This window comes from Falco biarmicus, chromosome 19 (genome assembly GCF_023638135.1).
Source record: "Falco biarmicus isolate bFalBia1 chromosome 19, bFalBia1.pri, whole genome shotgun sequence".
Classification (NCBI taxonomy): domain Eukaryota; kingdom Metazoa; phylum Chordata; class Aves; order Falconiformes; family Falconidae; genus Falco; species Falco biarmicus.
The window spans coordinates 1,700,443-1,720,146 of record NC_079306.1 but is presented as its reverse complement, the minus strand read 5'-3'; the positions used below and the strand labels follow the sequence as shown (position 1 = coordinate 1,720,146).

The 19,704-nt window shown below is 47.8% G+C and overlaps 1 protein-coding gene across 8 annotated transcripts in view; it reads right to left on the bottom strand.

The window, feature by feature from the left end:
* The window catches only part of SCN8A (sodium voltage-gated channel alpha subunit 8), a 64,730-nt gene that overhangs the window by 25,779 nt on the left and 19,247 nt on the right, over window positions 1–19,704 (bottom strand). For 3 of the 8 annotated variants that reach the window (XM_056321838.1, XM_056321841.1, XM_056321840.1), the window contains exons 3-12: window positions 13,517–13,634; window positions 11,969–12,059; window positions 11,619–11,747; window positions 9,268–9,359; window positions 4,909–5,130; window positions 3,892–3,955; window positions 3,156–3,297; window positions 2,257–2,463; window positions 1,435–1,722; window positions 687–1,046 (exon numbers count right to left, since the gene is read on the bottom strand). In XM_056321838.1, the coding sequence (XP_056177813.1) occupies window positions 687–1,046; window positions 1,435–1,722; window positions 2,257–2,463; window positions 3,156–3,297; window positions 3,892–3,955; window positions 4,909–5,130; window positions 9,268–9,359; window positions 11,619–11,747; window positions 11,969–12,059; window positions 13,517–13,634 (1,713 nt within the window). Of the gene's footprint in view, window positions 1–686; window positions 1,047–1,434; window positions 1,723–2,256; window positions 2,464–3,155; window positions 3,298–3,891; window positions 3,956–4,908; window positions 5,131–9,267; window positions 9,360–9,499; window positions 9,592–11,618; window positions 11,748–11,968; window positions 12,060–13,516; window positions 13,635–19,704 lie in introns of all 8 variants that reach the window. The other 5 variants (XM_056321839.1, XM_056321842.1, XM_056321843.1 and 2 more) reach the window with 4 other exon arrangements.

Below are 19,704 nucleotides of genomic sequence, written 5' to 3'. Positions count from 1 at the left end.
GATGTCGGTACAATCTTATTCAGATTCTTTTACGCCCCACTAACTAATACTCTGCATTTTGAGCTTTGTTTCCCTCCTGCACTCTGAAATGTTGATCCACTAAGAGGGTTACTCAACACCAACTCAGCCAACTCACTACAAAAAGTCACAGTCAAGGAAAATTCAGAAACGGTATTTTAAAATTTCCTTCTTTTACCAACAGTTTCCCTTGCAAAATTTAGTGGGAGCTAAAAGACTGTGTTTCCCTTGAAATCCCCATTATAAATATATCTATAAATATATAAAATAATATTTTCTCTTGTCGTGGAGAGCACTTGCAACAAGCTTTGGTTGGGCTCCCCATGCTTTCAACAGCTCCTTACGAATTGCCCCGCCACACCCCCAGCATCCCTATTAATATCAGTCCTTTAACAAAGGACTCAATTCCAAGTGGTTTTTTTTCCCAGAAAGCTGGGGTGGGAGAAGGAGGTGGGTGTCGGAGTTTGAGAAGGAAAGAAAGGGGATGTTAAAAGCACGGGGGGATTAATCCAGTTTGGACCGTATCACCCGCCCGATGCTCATTCCGGCAGGACGCCTGGCTCACCCCAAGGGTGGCAGGCAGGAGGAGAGGACGGACCGCCATGCCTACGCTGGCTACTCATTGACACCCTTCCACTGCCATCGGTAGCTGCCTTATCTATTTTCACCTCAGGCAGAAGGCGGCCCCCAGGCATGCTGGAAGGGGGGCCACCGATGAGGGACACCACGCCGTTGCAATCCACCGTGCTGTTCCTCTTGACGTTTCGCCGGAGGTTGGGGAAAATCCGCGAGGATCGGCTGCCTTGGCTGTAGCCGCTGTAGCCGCTGTAGCTGCTCCTCCGATCGCGACCGCGGATGGGGATGAAGAGGGAATCTCTCCTGCCTTCGCTTTCCTCCACCGTGCTGTGCTCGTCATCGGCGAACTCGTTCTCCGAACCCGGGTCACGAAACCGCCCTTTGTAGCTGAAGATGCTGCTCTTGCTGTTGTGTCGAGAGAGAAAAGGGGAGCCTGGGATACTGAGGAGAGACTAGGAGGGAGAAAAGAAAGAACGACAACAGCATCAATAGCACGGAAACAAAGCGCTGCGGTGCTGAGTGCTGCTAAAGGGGTCTCGCTCCCTCTCCAGGTCTACCCAAAGCACCAGCGCTGTCGTCAGCCACGCTGGGAGAGGTGCTGACCCTCGGCTGGCTGAGCTACGTTGGTGAGGAGGTTACTGGCTGCATTTTCTACTCTCAGAAACAACTTCAAGCCAGGAGAAGTGTGGGCAAGGGCTGCAAACGTGGCCCGTTAAGCAGCCTCCTGGTCCCCTGCAAGCTTAAGACGGTGGGCAGATCCCTTTGGCATGCTAATAGGGATCTAGACTATGATCCCGACTACAAGCGAGCATGAACAGTAGCCAAGGAAATTCAAACTACCTGGTTCATGATGGAAAATTTCCTTCCTAGCCTGTTATCTGGCAGCCTGAACGCCTTCCTCCTCATGCCATCCTCCGACTCGGACTTGAACACCTTTTCGTTGTCACACTTCTCCTCTCCTTCCGACAACTCCTTGTCCTTTCGTTTTTTCCTCCTGTTCCGACGCTCCTTGGCGCTCTTGGAACTGAGTTTGGAAATCTCCGAGGAGCTCCGAGACATCCTCCCCCCACCATCATCTTCCACAGCGTCTTCGGAGACCGTCCCTGCCGAAGTGACCATAGCCGCAGCCTGAGGGCGTAGGCAAGAGAAGGGAAAAATAAATCAGATCCTACCAGGATTCATAGATGGCTTAATGCACCTAAGGACGAGTCTTTGGGGCAGGATTGAGATGCTGATTTTTTCTCCTGGAAGAAACCTGCAGCCAGGATTTGTAAAAAATTGTTCCTAGTTTACTTTTGCGGGTGGTAAAATATCTCTCGGTCCCTCGGCTTTGTTTATCAGCATCTGACACAGGACCAACAAAGATGAACTTGTCCTTCTTGCAGACATATTCCCGCACTGCACTAGGAGCTCTGAGAAGATTTAAAATTCCCTTAACAGGAGAGAAGTTTTCCAGCAGAAAATGATCACAGCCAGCTTGTGGATCATTCAGGAAACGCCAGCAACAGCAGGGAAGCACCGGCAGCCCCAGCCAACAAGGGACACAATGCCAGGTGAGCCAGCCACGGGATTGCTGCCGTTTTCTTCATCATACCTCACTGACAGGCAAATAAACCTTAAAATAGGCAAAAGCATCCAAACCCAGGCAATGGAAACACTCACCTGTGCTTCTTCCTGCTGCTTTTTCAATTGCTCTAACATGGCTTTAAATTCTGCTTCCTTCTGCTCTGCCTCCTCCAGCGTCGCCTGGTTCTGCTCTTCGTAAGCCATGGCTACCACAGCCAGGATCAGATTAACCAGGTAGAATGATCCCACAAAGATCACCAAGACGAAGAAGATCATGTAGGTTTTCCCTGCTGCTCGTAAGGTCTGGAAGTAGAAAAGAATGGTAAAAGGAAAGGGGAAAGCGATTTCCGAGTGACACCCAATGCACCGATCCCAAGCGTCCTGACCTGAATGTTTCTAAGAAAATACAGTGGTGCTGAATATTTAATGTCTCAGCACCTCAGAGCACTAAGGCACAGCACATTCCTCAGCCATGAACGCAAAAGGCGACATCCCTCTTCCCCTCTGAAGGGACCATCCGATGGCTGCAAACTGAACATGATTCACAACCTTAGACTGCCTTAAACCTCAGCAACTCAGTGCTCAGACTCCCTTAAACCAAAAGAAAATCGAAGAAAAGCCATTTCAGCAAGATCCCCAAAGCATCCTCGGGTTACTGGGAAACATTCTGCCCTAAAAAGCGCCTCAGCACCTTCTGTGAGCAGGGCTGGGCTGCTCGCAAGTTCTGCGGCAGGCGCTCAGGCTCATCCAGAATGAATTCCCAGCCCATCCGCATGCACGCTGAGGTCCTGCCGTTCCTTCTGGACTTCAGAGTGGGACACCCGCTTTCAGGTACCATCCCCATCCTCCTCACCACCCAGCATCTCACCACGCAGCTGTACTGGCAGTTACCCTTTCGAATAGGTGGAATAAAATAAAAAAATATCGCATGTTCCTCTCCTGCGCTGCCCCAAATTCTCACCTTGCATTAACGTCGAAGCAAAGCTTTTACTTACTAATTGATACAAGTTTTCCCAAAAGTCCTGAGTCATAAGGCGAAATAAAGCCAGAAAAGCCCAGCTGAAAGTGTCGAAGCTTGTGTAACCATAGTTGGGGTTCCGTCCTGCTTTCATGCATGTGTAACCCTCCGGGCATTGACTGCGGAAAGATGACAACCAGTTCAGAGCACCGAGGCAGCACCAAGCTGAAAACATGCACATTCGCCACGCTTAGGGAGATATTTACAACCCTCCTAACAAACGGCACGGGTTTTGCTTTCTGTGTCAAGCCAGAAGAGCAGAGGAGGAGGCTGAGGGGGGAGTCAGACAAGCCCTGTTCTCTCGATGGAAACGAGACGCGGCGACACATGGCTTTTCACCCAACATGAGCCCCAAGGATGAGCTTTTGCCCTAAGCGTCCTCAGGGCTGAAGGAGAGGGTGAAAAACCAACAGCACATGGAAAGTTTCCATTTCTCAGCCTCCATCCCCTACTTCTCTGATGGTTCTCGTGGGAAATAATGCTGCTAGTAATCATTGTTAGCCATACCTGCCTCCTGAGATGCCCGCTTGCGTTATATTAGTCAAACCGATGGTAAAAGTGGATTAATAATTAAGAAAGTGAAACCCTTTACATGCAAAAAACCACCACAACCAACAAAGGAAGCAACAGGAAATATTCCAAAGGTTTTGCCATTATTACGTGACATCGACAGTAATTAAGAGTCTCTGCTTTTAATAAAGCTCAACACTCACCCTGCATCAGAGCTGTTACCACAGAGCAAAGGATCAGGGGCGCCAGGAATGATGTAAAAATTTGCTGGGGAAGATGAAAAAGAAAAGATTACGCACATACACATAGGGAGTCAGGATTTAACATACTACAGAACCACAAAAACCTTCGCTGAAGAGCCCTCTGGATAAATTTATCAGTAAACTGTAACTGTTTTAAATAACATCAGCCCCACTAACCGTGTCGAAATTTAAACATCTTTCTGAAGCCACAACAGCATTTTGGATAAAGATTTAAAAGTAGCTGACTGCACAGTGGAGGAGCTCCACGTGAGACGGGAGGAAGAAATGAAATTACAAAAACTTGGAGTCCTTGATGATCCACAGCATCGTTTCCAGCTCTGAAACCCCGCCAGCGGGGAAGGATGCTGCGCAGGTCCCAGCACCATCCTGCGCGTTGTCTGAAGGACTCAGCAAAACTAAGTGCAGGGGCTGACGTTCAGCGCGGGAATTCAAATGGGCAGAGATCCTTCCTGTTTACCGTATGTCAACAGTTTTTAATTGGAAACACAAAAAAAAAGGGGGGGGGAAGGGGGAAGAGCCAGGAAAAAAGGCAGGAAAAAAGGCAGGAAAAAAGGCAGGAAAAAAGGCAGGAAAAAAGGCAGGAAAAAAGGCAGGAAAAAAGGCAGGAAAAAAGGCAGGAAAAAAGGCAGGAAAAAAGGCAGGAAAAAAGGCAGGAAAAAAGGCAGGAAAAAAGGCAGGAAAAAAGGCAGGAAAAAAGGCAGGAAAAAAGGAAGGAAAAAAGGAAGGAAAAAAGCAGCATTTTTGACAAAACCTTTAGCTAAACAAGCGCAGCCAAGACCTTCTGAAGGATGAACACAACTAAAAACACCTTAATAAGGGCAGGTTTCTAAAACCCCAAAAATATCTGTACGGGGCGGGGGTTTTACCGCACAGAGCTGGGCATGCCACACTCCACAGCCTGTCCGAAATCCCGCTTGGCGGCGTGACGCCAAATCACGAGGTTGCAGAAATACCTACACATATTGTTGGTGTATTCCTCCCAGTCGAAGCCCCTGGAGCCGTTATCCAGGTAAGTCTCATTCACGTTTATCGGCCATATCACACACTTGTTCCTTAAATTGCCCATGAAGAGCTGCAAGCCGATCAGAGCGAAGACGCTGAGACAAAACACCGTCAAGATCATCACGTCCGACAGCTTCTTCACGGACTGAATCAGGGCACCCACAATGGTCTTCAAGCCTGTAGAGAAGAAAACAAGACTCGAAATCAACTCCTGGAGAGGGAAAAGGCAGGGGAAAAATTAAATACATACGGTGGCAAAAGATTGCGGCGATGGGACGGCGGATTCCTGGGAACCACCGCTCGCATCCAGGTTTTTCCAAGTGCTGCCGAGGTGCTGAAGGACCCAAGCTCACTGGTTTCACTGGTGAACCAGCCAGTTTGCACAACCCAAAGCACGGCGCTCAGCCCCGAGAGCACCCGAACATGGCAGAAGGGTGTGGGGCACGCTCGGAGTCACCCCCATGAAAGCAGGATTTGTCTGAACAGACACATTCAATGAAGATACACAGCTACAAACCTCTCCCTGGACATGTTTAAGTCATGTTCAAGCCCAGCTTATTGGCACAACAACTTCCAAGGATCCAACCCCTTTCCAGCTGTCTACATCTGAAGTTTCTGCTGCTTAACGAAACCCTTTCCGCACTTTTGTGGGAGATGAATCTTTCATTTAGAGGATGGGGGTTGTTACGGGGAGGGCAGGGTTTCATCCAGAGTGCTGGCTCTTCGGCTTTTCCCGAGGCCGTCGGGATCGTTCCTAGGCAAGGCCCAATAACAGAAGGGAACTCAGGCCTAAGCCAAGAATCCTGCCGGTTTTCCAAACCCTTCTGCAAGAGGCAGCATCCGTGAGCTGGGGAGGAACGCAGCGCTGGGGCTTTCAGGGGGCAGATCTAAACACACAAGGATTCTGGACGCAGAAATCAAACGGCATCAGGGCCCTTTAATCAGCCTCCCCAATGTCGGGTAGCGCCGTCTTGCATTTATAAATAAATAGTGAAGGAGGCTGGAGGGAGGGAAGAGGGAAAATTAAATTTAAAATATCACAGATCCAGATGAATTCAGGGCTGGTTTGATCCAGGGCTCTGGCCAAGGCAATAAACCTCTCCATCCCGGCAAACCTTTCCATCCCGGCAAATCTTGCTATCCCAACAAACCTCTCTATCCTGGCAAACCATTCTATCCCAACAAATCTTTCCATCCCAGCCAACCCCTCTATCCTGGCAAACTTTTCCATCCTGGCAAACCTTTCTATGCCAGCAAATCTTGCTATCCCAACAAACCTCTCTATCCTGGCAAACCTTTTTATCCCGGCAAACCGTTCTATCCCGGCAAACCATTCTATCCCAACAAATCTTGCTATGCCAACAAAGCTTTCCATCCCAGCAAACCTTTCCATCCCATCAGAGGTTTGATCCCTATCAGGAACGTAGAGATTCAACCCCAGCTCAATAAAAAAAAGGAATTCTGACGGAGGAATAATTTTGCAAAACGTCTTTTACTTCATCCTTCACAACTTTTAGCCAACGCCAAAGCCCTACGCCCACACGAAGCAGGTTTTTGCCGTTTCTGGCAGACAAACCGTTTCATGCTCCTTTCCATCGCCCGAAGATGCACCGCTCCGCACATGCAGCCCTCATGCCAGCGCCAGCGTTCCCGGTTTGTATGCTGCTCTCCCACAGCCACGTACGGAGAACGGGGTTTGGCACTGAGCTGATCAACCGGCAGCAAGAGCCTTCCCAGTCCAGCCACAGGGCAAACACAACGGCCACAGCTTTCGGCTGGAGCGATCGCCTTCAGGACCGCAGATCCCGATTAGCCTGGATCCCCTTTCATGGAAGTGTGTCACAGGGACACTGATGGCATTAGGCAATTAAAACACTAATAACAGCAGCAATAAAATGATACCATCAGACCACCACTGAGTTTACTATGGTCTAAAGCCATCAGATGAAAGCGATATTTTGATGTTTTAGCTCACAGTCTGCTCCTGTCGCACGGATCCGGACAGACCCTCTACCTGCACGGAATTCTTTTCAGTGGCACGTTGTATTCTGGTTATAGTCCCTGTTTTTGTCTAAAAAAACACACTGAGGATAATTCCAATTATTGATAGAAGAGGTTGTCAGCACTCATTGTGCTGCTAAGATGAGTTTCTAGTTAGCTCAGCACAGTGCTAGAATTCCCATTCCATTCGAGGCACTGGAGCAGAAGGGGAACCCCTTTACGTTTTAATATTAAGCATATTCTAAAAATCCCTTCTTCCCTGAGACATGACAGCACTAAAACCCATCAAGAGCATTCTGCGCCTAAATTCCTATTAAATAACCCCAAAGGCTAATCACACAAATGCTTTATATTCCGCATGTTGTTAAGTCCCAGATGGGAGAGGGGGGTTTTACTGCAGGTTTTGTGCTTTACCTACGTCCCGCAGAACCCCAGCTGGGAAAATCCCATCCTGGAGCCAAAGGGAGACAAATAAACCACAGGCTGGCCATCGGCCGTTCCAGCCACGGGTGCTCCACCAGCCCCACCTCAGCTGCAGGGCAGATCATCCTCTCATAAATATCACATTAACTAATAAAAGTAGGCAGAAAATCATCCCTTTAGGAAAGCTTAGGGCTGTGCTGAACTTGGAAGGGCTCAGATCCACACACACCCCCTTGCCGTCACGTGAAATAAAAGGAAAACTCCTTTGGTTTCGAGCAGTATGGAGAGACCGATACAAAACTGAACCGTTCCGCTCCTTTCCGTAGGAAGACAAGGCATGCTGCCACACATTCAGCACCCAGCTCACGAAAGCCGCGTCATCTTCACTTTGCTAGGAATACGAAAGCAAAACAGACACATCTGATTTTATAACATCGATGCTTTTCTTCAGGCAAGCCACTTAATACCTGTAGCAGGCTGATAGAATCGCAACTGCGCTTCGGATCCGTCCAGTGCACCGCTAACGGCAATTAGCAAATCTCTTTTGCTCTTTGGATGTGCACGGCCGGACATTAAACAGCAATTAGCAAATCTCTTTTGCTCTTTGGATGTGCACTGCCGGACATTAAGGAAGGCTAAATAAGAACGTTATTCTAGCATATTCTCATTCGGTGCAAGGAAAGCAGGCGCCACTTAAGAACATCATGCACAACAGCCATGTACATCTGATGGGTTTAGCAGTCTGGAATGGGGACAAAAAGTGATGGGCCCCTACAATTCCATAGTCTCTTTTCTGGCAAACGTATATGCAAGTGTAGCCTGAGAAAGCAAAAGAACCATCATCAGTGAATGCATTAGGAAACAAAGCGCAAATAGAAGACCAAAAAAACCTCATCAAGCGATTGATGGTTTTGGGTGCCTACCTTGAGGCAGGTCAAGCACCTGAGAACTGGAAATCTAGAGATGCTTCAGTGCTTGTGAGAACTGAGCCGTGAGCTTGACCTTAGAATCAGGGCCACTTTTGAGAAACCACCTGCACGAGAATTTTCTGCACAAGAATTCAGGATCAGAACCATACTCCCAGCCCGTAATGCCTCCGTGGTCTCTAACAATAAAGGAGGGGCCATCGCTTACCCTCGGACACCCAGATTAAGAGCGTAGAAGCGTCACTTTGTAAGTGACAGTCCCGCAAAGCCCAGCTCCGGGGGTGGCACGGGAAATGGGCAGCTCTCCCAACAAGGACTTCTGGCTCACTGAAAGCATGGTCAATGCTTTGGGTCACTAATTGCACAGTAGTTTCCTGTTGCACAGTAACAGCTGACAATCGGCTGCACTACGCCATACCAAAAGCTGGTAATGCCAACACTCCGTTTGGCAGCACCAACCCTTCCAGCAGGTGGGGAGGCAGCTCAGGGATCACCTAGAAGATGACCTGCCCTGGATCCTGCCTGATCCCACGTAATTGAAGCAGCCTCACGTGGAAAAGTTTTAATCTGGGTTTGGTTTTGCTTACTTGGCTTTACAAAGTTATTCCTACACCAACTCTAAAGACACTGGTGATACCGGGGCAACTTGCTGAGCAAGAAACCGTTTGGCCTGGGAGGGAAGGGAGCATGTGGTCGTTATTCATCCGAAGCTCAACTTCAGGTTTGGCTTCCATTCCAGAGGTCAGGTGGCCACAGGGATAAAGAGGTACGGGGCAGCAGACCTGTTCATCCCATAATTTGATGGTCCAGAAGCTTTAATTTCAAACAACTCTGTCGATACAGACTGCAAAGCCCATCAAAAATATCCCAGCGCCATTTCTGAGAAATAAGCAATGCAGGACGGAGGGGGGAGGTATGGAAAAGATACACACAAGACCAGCCTTTAATGCTTAATGGTTCTCACCTGGAATAACAGAGATAGTTTTCAAAGCTCGGAGAACTCTGAAAGTTCTCAATGCTGAGACATTCCCAAGGTCCACAAACTCTGTGACATATCTGCAATGAGGGAGGTCACACACAAAAAACACCATGACAATACACACAACCAAAATAAAACAACAACTACAGACAAAAGCAATACATCACTCACAGGGGGCCTGTACCCAACAGCTAACACCAACCGGAGGCCGCCTTACCTGGAATTACAGAAATAGTTTTCAAAGCTCTCAGAACCCTGAAAGTGCGCAGAGCTGAAACATTGCCTAGGTTTACAAACTCTGTTATATACCTGCAGAATTAAACCAGAGTTAATGGCACCGTTGGGGTCACCCTCCTTTTCATACAGTCTGTCTTGTTTGCAGGAAAAACAGCTCGTCAGTCAAAACGCTTTTAGAAACTGGCGTTTCAAAGAGAGGGACGGACAAATTTCAGAGCCAAAACCCAGTTTTAAGTCTCTCCACGCTGCAACCAGCTTGGCCAGGTGCACAGTTAAGATACTCGCCTTTTCGCCTATACGGGACTGGAAAAATTTAAGGCTTTCCCTCCAGAAAAAGGTAACTGTCAAAGTGGCAAATGGGCGAGGAGACCTGGCGACTTCAGTTCAGTGGTTTCAGGGATATTCGCATCACTTCAGGCTTTTAATAAAGCGTGATCGCCTTTTGCTTTGATTAGCACCCTTCATTTTCATCCTTTGCGCTTTACGACCTGTTTGCGAGCCACAGGCAGGGCGATTATCCCCATTTTACCAGGGGATAAACCCGAGATACACCGAGGATAAGAGGCTTGGTGCAAAATTAATGAAGTTCTGTTTTACCAGAACTTAAAATATTTCCTCTGTGCCGCCTGGGGAGCAACACGGTACGAAAAAGCAAAGAAAGGCACAATATTCAATATCTTTCCTGGTGCAGAAAGGGCTCAGGTGCTTCATAAAACTTAGCCCCTCTCAGTGGGATTTAAGCAAGGCACAGGCTTGCTCTAGCCCTTGACACAAAAATAAAATAAAATTGTATTTGAAATCTACAGGCAACCTCCCTGGAAACGAGGAGGTTACCGAGCAGACGGAGATTTGGCACGTTTATTTAAGACCAATGCACCGAGCCTTTTAAAGCTGGCGTGCTGCTACTTGTTAATTTATGGAGAAATAAAGGAAATAACTAATTCACAGGTCAAACTTGGTCTGTGTGCGCGGAATTGGGAGCTTTACCCACGCAGGGGTGTTTACACCCTGCACAGCAGATCCCCGTCTGCTCTGAAGCAAAAAAGCTCCTGGTTATTTGCCTTCTGGTCTACCATGTCCAACTCTTTGCATATAATTTAAACAGACAAGGAAAAGGCAAGTAGAAAAAGAACAGAAACTCGGGGAAATCAACAACCTTGGGTGCAGAATCCAGCCCCCCCCCAAAAAAGGCATTTTGTATAATTAAAGCATGTTACTACAATTAAATTCAAGTGCTCTGAACCCTTGAAAATTCGGCTCCTGAGCGCTCCTACGTGATCCCTGAGTTTTCATCGGCTGTTTTCTACAGGAGCCCAACCATGCACACGTGCAATGTTCAAAAACAAATGGAGAAGAGGGAAAAAAAAAAAAAAAAAAAAAAAAAGACAAAGTCTCCTCTACTGGCGATTCAGACTACTAGTGACATACACCTGGTTTTCAGCAGTGGCACTAAGCCTAAACAATGATCAACGCAGGCCAGGAAGGAAAAAAAAAACACAACCCAGAAATCTAGCGTGCACCTCCTGTTTCAGCTGTGAATTCAGACATCCCCATGAATCCTCATTATCAGACCCATGTAAGCTGATCTGGCACAAGAGAAAAGAACGAGGAAGGAAAATCAAGGGTCTCCTTTTCCAACACTGCGTCTCCATCAGCAACGGGTTAGTAACCAGTCAACCTGAAGTGGCAGCCTGGGATGTTGTAACATGCAAGCCCGAGGAGGGAAGGAGTGGTAGAGACTAGAATTTAAAGCTGTTTGGCTCCTAGTCCTACTTTTAACAGAACGAGCCGCCCCTCTGGCACGTGAGCCATCTAAAATGCTAGGCGCTGTTATAAAGTTTTGTATTAATAAAGGCAGTTTTCAGAAAATTGTATTTTTTGCAACAGCAACTCCACTAACTCCATGGAGTTGCGTTTTCAATCTGTGACTCCGTGTCAGGCTAAAGCTTTCTTTTGAAGAGTGAAGAAAGAAATCTTTTGGGGATTCACTCAAGTTTTCCTCGATTTCTTTTTTCCCCTTACACCCCCCACCTCCTCCTAAGGCCTCGCCCCCTCCCGCGTGCCACAAACGCCTGAAATAATGCGAAAACACCACTTACGCCATCATGATCACGCTGAAATCTAGCCAGTTCCAGGGGTCGCGGAGGAAAGTAAAGCCGTCTATACAGAAACCTCTCGCAATAATTTTCACAAGTGATTCAAACGTATAAATACCAGTGAATGTATACCTGTTAGGAGGGAGAGAGAGATGTGCTGAGACGTTTGTAGAAATACGAAGAAAAGAGACAAATTACAAACGTTTTTGCATGATGAATTACAAACGGTAGCTAAACAAAGCGGCTATTTAAGATGATTTGTATGAGTGCGAATGTAAACGTGAGCAAGAGCAGGTTGCTCGATAGAAGCAAACCAACATTCTATGAGATGCTGAAGAAAAAACGTTACTTACTCCACATTCTTCGACCATTCGGGTGGGTTACTAAAAGTCATGAATACACAGTTGGTCAAAATAGTGCACATAATGATCATGCTAAATACTGTGGAACAAAGTCAAGGATCAAAGGGACACACGGGTGGCTTTTTACATCACCTTACGGCTCCCTAAAGATCGCTGAACTGCCATAAAATTCATAAATTCAACAATTTCCAGTCTATCCCCTGTGGACTACAAATAAGAGCCAAGACGCTTCCAGCAGTCACAGGAAATAAGACGGAGGTGACTGTATATAAATAGTATTTTTACATCACCGTTCAATTTATTTTAGATTTTCTGGGGTGTCTTAGCAATTCAAAAAAAATCCCATGCCTTGATGAAAACGTCTCCCCAATTAATCCCCGTCTATTCAGTAGCATCAAACATACTGTCTGCTAATACATCCAGCAGGAGAGCAGCGCTGCGATCCGTGGGCACCCAGGATTTTTCTGGGAGAAAATCCCATGAATATTTCTGAACATCTTTGCCCCCCTCCCTGGGCGCTCAGCACCTCGTGTGTCACATTCCCAGATGGAAGGTGCTGGACAACTGGTTTGAGGAGCGTTGCAGGGACAGCGCGATTTCAGAATTTAAAGCCAGTGTGGATTTTAACTACTGGATTATTAGCAGGATGGGGAAATCCAGGGTCAGAACCAAAGCTGGTTTGATTCCCAGAACTTTTTGAGCAGACTCAGATGGATCTTCGGTCAAGACCCAAGATCCACCGGCAGATCTGCATCTCCCAGCTGCATCCTGGCACATCCAGAGGGGAGGAAAGCCTACGAGAAATGACACACGAGCCAAAGAAAACATTCCCAGCCCTCAGTTCCCCAGGCGACTTTGAAAAGATGGAAAAGCTTTTTTCTTCATATGCCATGCAGGAAGCTTAGAGGAGCCTCTGAAACAACAAACAAAGGTGTTTTCGTTTAAGAGTTGCTTCCTAAAAATAAATAAATAGAGGGCAAAGCAGCTCAGTCAATATATTACTGTTGGGTTGGGTTTTCCTCTCCTAAGGACACATGCCAACGATGACTCCGAAGCTCTCAGAGCTGTCGGAAGCCCGGCAGCGGAACATTCTAGAACAGCCTTGCCATTAGAAGGAAGTTTGAGGGATGCCAAAAGAGCAAGGAATCAGTCAGCCCCTAATTAACACAAAGGTATCTTTGGCTCCTTCTCCAGCTAATAATTTTATTTCACCATTTTAGCAGCTAGATCAAGCTCAAGTCCTCTTCACTAAGCGTAACCTTAAATCGTACATGTCCCAAAATTTATGAATGCACTGATGGAAAAACGGGCACGGACAGGTACGATTTAGCAGGGAGAATAAATAAAAGTTTTCTTGGTTGGATGTACCTATTTGAATGAATTTTTCTCATTCAAAAAAAAGCACATTTTAGCGGCCAGCCCAACTTCCCCAGGCTGTAATTCAGACCCGCTATTTGAACCGAGCAGGCAGACAACCGCCGAGAGATTTTTCCACCAACATACAAAGGTGAAAAGAACTCCCGTCATCAAAAGGATATGAATGTATCAAAATTTTAATAGCTATTCTTCTAAACAGATTAAAAGGACTTAAAATGTACAAGGCAGGTGTGGCACTAAATCGGAAGAGTGTTTTCCCTCTGTTTAGTACTACAAAGGTCTGTGGAGAAACAAAGAAAAAGAGAGAGAGAGAGAGTTAATGCATGAAAATCAAAGCACGAATTGTACAAAAAAAGACGAACTTCCATGGTTAAAAAATAGCATTTTCTGCTTTTTTTTTTTTTTTTTTCCGAAGGATTATCTCCTTTCTGAAGTTCCCATTAGGGTAAAACATACCTACTGGTACATCATGAATAATTCTACTCAAAACCATCAATTTTCCCAGACACCTCAGAGGAGCAGAAGCAAAATCTCCCATCCCAGAGCGCACGGTGCCAGGGTGGAAGCGCTGTCACCCCTATCTAACAGCTAAGAACCGAGGCCCAAAGCAACTCAGGACCACAAATTCAGGAGCAGAATTGGCAGCTGAACCCAGGGTGGCTGCCACTGCCCGAGAGCATCTTTACGGCACCGCGTCGGCGTAGCCAGCGGCTCCTTCCCAAACCTCGCTAACAGCTACCGCCAGCCACCGCGCTTTTTTACATGGGAGCATCTCACCGGCGAAGAAAGACGGGACAGGTGAGCAGCAAGAAAACGTCACGGTGGAGCCCCCCCCCACCCCCCAGCAGACACAAGTCAGACACCCATCGCCCCCAGTTTTGAGCCCATTCCACATCGCTGCGCCAGCTCCAGAATCACGCGCTCTCGGTGCCTTTTAATTAGCAAGATGTTAAGTTTTTCTACTTTCTGCGGAAACCTGTGGAATGAATCATGGAAACGTGAGGCAGGACCGATCTCAGCTCTCCATCCCCAGCTTGAAAATACAGACCCGCTCTTTCATCTCCCCGCTAGTGAACACACATCTCAAAAAGCACTGGGAAAATCACCCACAGCCATCTGGCGAGGCAAAATTAGAACCGTGGTTGCTTCATACCAGCACACTCCATGCACCTACCGCTCGAAGAAAAAAAAAAAAAAAGGGAAAGAAAGAAAATAAACGAAAAAGAAAAAAGAAAAGCAATTTGTGTGCACTGAAAAGCCAAAGCTTTTTCCCTGGCACCATTCTCCCATTCCCTCTGGGATGCTGCAGCATCGGCGAGGCAGGATGAAACCCAGGGGGGTGCAGGGGGATAGAGCAAAGCCGGACTCGCCGCAGGCTCGCTCCCCAGCACCAGCCCACCGTTTGGCACAGCCCCCAGCCTCCCGGAGTCCGACACAAGGGAATCCACGAGGGCTTTCTGCCAACGCAGTCACTGTGCTTCCCCAGGAGACTCACTCTTCCGAAATTTGTCATTTCCCTCCTAGGAAGTGAAACAACGTCTTCGAGCTCGTTTGGCTCAATTAGACCATTGAGCAGTAAATTATTTGAAAAGGAAATCAAAATGAGACTGTGGTTCAGCTCCGAGAAAGATTAGTTAGCGTAACCACTAATGCATCTCGCAACAAAAGCACTTTAAAGATAACCCTGGACAGCTCTGAAATTGCAGCATCAAGCATTTATGAACAGATTACCTTGGCATCTAATAATATGCTAAAAGGCCGTTAAGGTTTTCAAAAGTGTGGATTACAGAGTGGTCAAGGGACACCCAATTGTAAGAACCAGGTCTCTCCTTCCCAGACACCACAAACTTTCCAGGACTCACATAACATTAATTTTAAAATCTATCACCATCCCCTGTGGAGGCTTCGGAGCAGGATCCCCATCGCGCTGGGATGCTCACGGGCTTCGGTCGTGTCCTTAAGCAGAACACGGAGCTCTCAGCTCTCCCACATCTTTTTGAAGCCCTGACATCCCTGCCATGACCGTGCTGCACAGTGTCCAGCTCGCCTTGTGCCCACGTAAAGGCAGAAATTCCCTCCCAAAGCCCAGGCGGTGCTTCTGGGAGGTGGCTCCGTTTCATGGTGCCTCCATTTCCACACGGGGAAAAGATCTCTGGCCAGGAGCCCCCTGGTTTGCTCAGATCCAGCTCAGCCAGCAGCAAAACCATCCTGCCGAGACGTAACCCAGCGCGGAGCTTGGAGCGGTACTGGAAGAGCCAGGCTCAACTGGAGAAGGAAGACACAAAGCCCTCGGCATGGAGGGTCCCAGCTGGTGGCCTGGGCACACTGGATGGCTTACAAGGGAACACAACGTTTCCAAGGGCTCTTTCACCAGGATCGACCCCGAATTTTGGCATTCCCTGTTGTTTTCACCCAACGATCAGGGCAGCTGCCTCCCAGCCCTGGACTCCACATGCTGCTGGCCAGCTCAGCCCTTTGTCTGGGATGGGACCTCACCTAAGGCAGCTCTGTGTTTTCCCTTCCATGCTTTGCCTGGCTTTCTCTTTCTAGACCATAATGAGTGTTGAAATTATCCCTCTCTATAAAGCCCAACAACCACCACAGCACTAAGGTCCCAGTACATCCCAGTCTGCTCATCAATTCCAAGATCCGTGGCTCTGGTTCTCCCGCGTACCTGATAAAATCCTGGGTAAATCTCCGCTTGGCCTCCTCAATAGAAAGAAAAGCACAAAAGCCAAAAAGCATTTGGCAATTTCAAACCTTAACCTGAGGGGGGGTGGTTCTTGATGCTGTTGACATATTAAATCTCCATTTCAAAATGGCTGCACGCTCTTAAAACATTTGCTGGTTTGGGTCCAAGAACATCCTTAAGCCCTTTTTAAGATCTCGAAAGGCAGAGACAGGGATACCTGGCAAAAGGCATTTTGCAGCCGCTCACGGAGAGAAAAAAGTCCGGCTGAACTTTCCAGAGTCTCTGTTTGTTGGTAAAAAGTGGCAAAAAAGGCTCCGTCCACGTTGGTTTTCCAAATGTTGGCTGGGAACCTGCGCTTTGCAGAAGCCTTGGAAAAGAGCTCTCGTAGAAAAAGAAAAGAGAACACAAAAAAGGGAAGTCTTCTCTAAACCCACTGGCAAAACTCCAGCAGGACAGAAGCCATGCTGGAGAGCAGGACAGAACTGACCAAGGCATGGCAAGAAGCATCCCGGTCACACGAGGGTTTAAACCGCTCCTGCTTCACGCAGGTTTTGCATTAAGCAATTCTGTAACGGCGGAGAAGCGAGGAGGAGTGGGCAGGAGACTGAAGAAGAAAAGAGCTTTACCACCAGCCTCAGAACATATGGAACCAGGTTCCTACGGCAGCAGTGTGACGACTGCCTTACTCCCGACGTTAAGCAAGTTTCTGACGACACCCTGAGCAAGCTACTTCCACGCAGCTATTTTCAAAACGAATTTCCAGGGAACGCTGGCACCCTGGAGGCTGGAAAAGTCTATACGGAATTAAACGTCAATGCAAAAATTTTTTTCGAGTCGGTTTTGGCTCACAGAGGTGTACTGCCTCGAACAGAAACCACATTATTTACTTTTCCATCCCCTAAAAAAGGGGACAAATTTATTCTGGCTTAGTGGCTTCATCTTCAGCACTGAAAAGCTTACGGGGAAAAAAAAAAAGTACCTGCCACATTTTGCTGTTGTTTTAACCTCTTGTTTCAAGCCCAACATCGGAAAAACCCTTGACATTTTCTGAAATCATTCAATAAAACATTCCTGAAATATGTCTTCTAGAAAACAGATATTGCTTAAGACGCAATACTGAGGAACTGATCTGGATTTAAGCCTTAAGGACATCACGATCTGCAAGCGCAAGGAAATTCATTCCGCCTCGGATGTGGAAACAATCCTCCCGTTTTCCACTGGTCACCAGTGGGCTGCGGCTGTGGAGGCGACCAGCAGGGACCCTCTGGCCTGCTGGTCCATGCTGTGCTCAGCACACCCTGGCTGTGGCAGGGAAGCCCTACGTGCCACGGCGTTACACCTTGCCTCCCATCCAACAGCCAGAAAGGAGCGGAGAAGACGATGGACAGGGATTACAGTCCCGTTTCTTCATTCCATCCTGACAGCAGGGAGGGTGGAGGAAGGGCACGCTCCCTTTCCCCTTTAAGCCTACTGGAAAGATGGAGTGGAAGAAAAAAAACCCAACATTAAACGCACAAGACCTGGAAAAGGTCTTTATTTTTGCTTCTTTTGGCAAAGGCATTGCTTTTGGAAATAAAAGGCTGATTTCTGAGATGGTCCCGATTCTCCCCTCTGTTTCAGTGACTTCAAATGCAAAACCCATGAACGGCGTCAGGACCTTGTCTTACGGAAGCCAGGAGCCACGAGTCCCTGACGCACATGCTAGAGCCAGCCATGCCTCCTGCTGGCCGCCCTCGCATCCCTGCCATCATCCCAGGTCCAGGCAGCCAAGGTGACATTCTGGACCGGGAGGGCCCATTTCCAAACCCTGCATGTGACTTGACGGAGTTGCAAGTCACTCCGCTGGCACGTACAGGCGAGAAGGATCCTCAGGTGCTCAGCAGCAAGCTATAGGTGACCTCCAGACAAGCCCACTAGGATCTACAGCCAGCCTTCTACCACCGCAGGGTTGATTTTTCCATTGCCATCCATCCACCTAAGCTTATATATCATCTCAACTCCCAGAATATTCAGGGATCTTCTACTGCCTCGCCAACGGAGCCATCGTCGGAGCGCTACCACCGTTACCCGGTGCTGCAGCAAGCAGGAGATTCATACCGAGTGAAATGGAAGTTGGTCGAGGAAAACGGTCCCAACCTGGGAAAAGTCATGTTCAGTGGGGAAAAAAAAAGGCAGGCGGTTGTTTAGTAGGAGCGCTAGCCTAGGCCGTAAATGGAAAAGAAGGAAAAAGGGGCTCAAAAAATGGAAAAGCATTAAAAAAATAGAAACACTAATAAGGCTGCAGAAATAAAAGAGGGTGATGGTCCCCACCTCTTGCTTAAGCCAACACCAAAGGAAGACGCAACTACAAGGCAACCAGCTGCTCTGCTGTCATTGCTAGGGATGCTTAGATCGGTGCCTTTCCTCAATTTTGTTTGCACACAGAAGTTCATGCACCTGTCTTTTGTTGTTTTTTTTTTTTAAATTTAAATGTTCCAGGTTTCCACAACAAATATCATGGGCAAGTATTGCTTCTGCCACATGCTTCAGGCCAGGAATTGGAAGGTGATTCCTATTTGCAAAACAAAGATTCGTGAAAAAATTCTCCCTGGTACTCACCTAAAGGCAAAAAGGAGCTAAATTAGCTCCCAAATCTGCTATCTGCGAGCAAACGGACATCCCTAAGAGTCACTACTCCCATTTTGCAAAATCAAACAGAGCAAAGAGAAGCAGCTCGGACAAAACCATCGCTTGCAGGGCACAGAACCCAGGAATTTTGATGCCCTCTGTACCACAGGTCCCTTTCTAGGTCACACTGTTTCTCCTTTCAATATCAGTTACCAGGCCACTGGGAAGTTCAGCTTCTCAGTTCAAACGCAGTTTCAGTTTTCTTAGATCAACCAAGAGCACCGCGTCCTACTGCAAGGAAAAGCCACCAGCTGATGTGTTCCTACGCACGCTTTACGTCCAGCTTTAAAAGAAAAGACTTATGATGCAAAGCCTTCTGGCAAATGCTGGAGAGAGGGGGGGGGGAGAGAAAAAAAAAATCTTGGAAAAATGCCCATGATTCAAGCAGATTCACAGTTCCCGATGATTCAGAGAAGGGGCCTTTTTTAATGGCCTTAAAAAAAAATAATTATTTGAGGGAAGTCACTGCCTATTTGAAGCAGCAAAGAAGTAGCACGCACCTAAACTATCGTCGTACTGAAGGGGATGAAAAGAAAGAGGCGGTGAAACGCTAACCCAGCGTTTATGGGAAGAGTGAGGCTCTTTGCACACGAACAGCATGTCTGAGGCTGGTGGGGTTGTGCCAGTTGGTGTCCCATCTCCAGAACCTTCCCCTCCATCGCTTGGCAGCTCCGCCTGGCAGCACACTGGCCAAGGGATCCTGTTGGAACGCACAGTGCCCTTCTGCAGACATGGCAGATGCCTTTGACACTGGGCACGTGCCTTATTTTTCTCAAAAAATGATTTATTCCATGCTGGGAGGGAAATAGGGAGAGGGATGGAGCTAACGGGGTTCCCCTCTGCCTCCTGCTTCAGGTGGGACATTGAGACAACCAAGGAGCTTCTGCCCAGCTTTCCAGGACACGGCAGCGCCCACCGCCCTCTCAGCACCGCTCTCCTACCTCTGCTGGGAAAAATACGGCCTGATTCTCCCGCACACACTGTCCCTTCA